The following is a 2,035-nucleotide window of genomic DNA, read 5'->3' on the forward strand; positions in this document are numbered from 1 at the left end:
ATAAAATATATTTTAGAATTATTTTAATTACATATCTCTGTCTGGGTTCAATAGTGGACTTGGGCCCAAGCCTCCATGCCTCTCTCCCATTTCTTACTATAGAAAGTTGATCACTGTATAGTATAACTAGTTGTTTAATTATCTGTCACTTTAATAGGCAGCATGCTTTTTGAAATCAAGAATCTCAATCTTATGTAGTGTAATTAAAGTATTAAATTAATATGCTTGAACAAATGGAAGAAATGGAAGAATGCATTAAAGCAAGAATTATATAATGTTTTAAAGTTTGCAAAACATTTTCCAATACATTTCTTCATTTAAAACTAAAAGTAACACTGGGAAGAAGATTATCCTCATTTTGCTGGTAAAGAAACTAGGGCTTGAGTGGCTTCATCCTCCACCTTTCTCTTCTTTCGCTGATGCCTCCCAGCTCTTGTCGGCTTCCGGCCAGCTGTCTCCTTAATATCGAACACCATGCCTTCAATTAACTTGCAGAGTTCTGATGGAGAGATATTTGAAGTTGATGTAGAAATTACCAAACAATATGTGACTATCAAGACTGTGTTGGAAGATTTGGGAATGGATGATGAAGGAGATGATGACCCAGTTCCTCTACCAAACGTTAATGCAGCAATATTAAAAAAGGTCATTCAGTGGTGCACCCACCACAAGGATGAGCCTCCTCCTCCTGAGGATGATGAGAACAAAGAAAAGCGAACAGATGATATTCCTGTTTGGGACCAAGAATTCCTGAAAGTTGACCAAGGAATGCTTTTTGAACTTATTTTGGCTGCAAACTACTTAGACATCAAAGGTTTGCTTGATGTTACATGCAAGACTGTTGCCAATATGATCAAGGGGAAAAATGAGGAGATTCGCAAGACCTTCAATATCAAAAATGACTTTACTAAAAAGGGGGAAGCCCAGGTACACAAAGAGAACCAGTGGTGTGAAGAGAAGTGAAATGTTGTGCCTGATACTGATTGTTCCAAGTACTAGTTGCACTGTTCTGTTTATAATTGTTCATATTAGACAAACAGTAGACAAATGCAGCAGCAAGTCAATTGTATTAGCAGAATATTGTCCTTGTTGCATGTGTAGTTTGAGTACAGATTCCAAACCTATGGCTGAGTTTCTTCTAGTATGAGTGAAAGTTTCTTTTCTCTTTTCTCTGAATAAAACGGAGCCGTAGGTTCTCTATAAGTGGGGGGAGGGGGAGGAAACTAGGGCTTATGAATTTAAGTTACACACCAAAGCTAAGAGGACTGTGGCAGAGAAGATAAGAGCATGACTATGAAACTATCCTGTCTGAGTCTGAATCCTAACACCTTTTCTACACATCATGTAACTTGGGTAAGTTACCTAACTTTTCTATGCCTTAGTTTCCTCATCTCTAAAAGGAATACAGAACAGTATCTTCCTCACAATATTGCTCTGATGATTAAAAAATATATGAAAAACTTAAAACAGTATCTGACACATAGTTTTCTGAGAGGGGGATTCTCTGACTACAAAGCTAGTACTCTTTTTACTAAACTACAATAGAACCTTAACTACTACTGCTTCCAGTGTTCCTAAACAAAAAAAGACTCTATCAAACAACCAACTCACAAAGATTTTTGAAAGAGAACGATAGGCATTGAATAAAAATAATTAACTGAATCCATAATACCTACTAAGTATTATAGTAATTGTATGAGCAAGAATGCCATAATATCTTGTGTTCTTATTTGTTTTTAATGTTGTGAGAGAGGCTAGTGGGGGAAATCACCTTCACATGAGCAACTAAGATAGGAACATAGAATGCAACCATTCCACAAATAGGCAGAGCTCCCCGCCCCCATGCTTGTATATAGAAGAGTGGATATGGTAGCTGGTCTCCAAAGATGACCTTCAAATGAACTCACCTGAGTAGTCCTCTTTTCTTCAGCCTGGCCTAAATTGTGACTGACTTTCTTTTTCTTTTTTTATTGTGGTGAAATTCACAAGAATTAAAATTGACCATTTAAAAGTGAGTAATTTAGTACATTCACAG

At 36.7% G+C, this 2,035-nt stretch overlaps 1 protein-coding gene across 1 annotated transcript; it reads left to right on the forward strand.

Moving 5' to 3' along the window:
* The first annotated feature begins 474 nt into the window (after positions 1–474).
* On the forward strand, positions 475–963 carry LOC108300927 (S-phase kinase-associated protein 1-like). Its single transcript, XM_037736961.1, has one exon. It carries the CDS (start codon positions 475–477, stop codon positions 961–963), a length of 489 nt encoding a protein of 162 aa, XP_037592889.1.
* The last annotated feature ends 1,072 nt before the right edge of the window (positions 964–2,035 follow it).

Source organism: Cebus imitator, unplaced genomic scaffold, assembly GCF_001604975.1.
Source record: "Cebus imitator isolate Cc_AM_T3 unplaced genomic scaffold, Cebus_imitator-1.0 Scaffold31, whole genome shotgun sequence".
NCBI lineage: Eukaryota > Metazoa > Chordata > Mammalia > Primates > Cebidae > Cebus > Cebus imitator.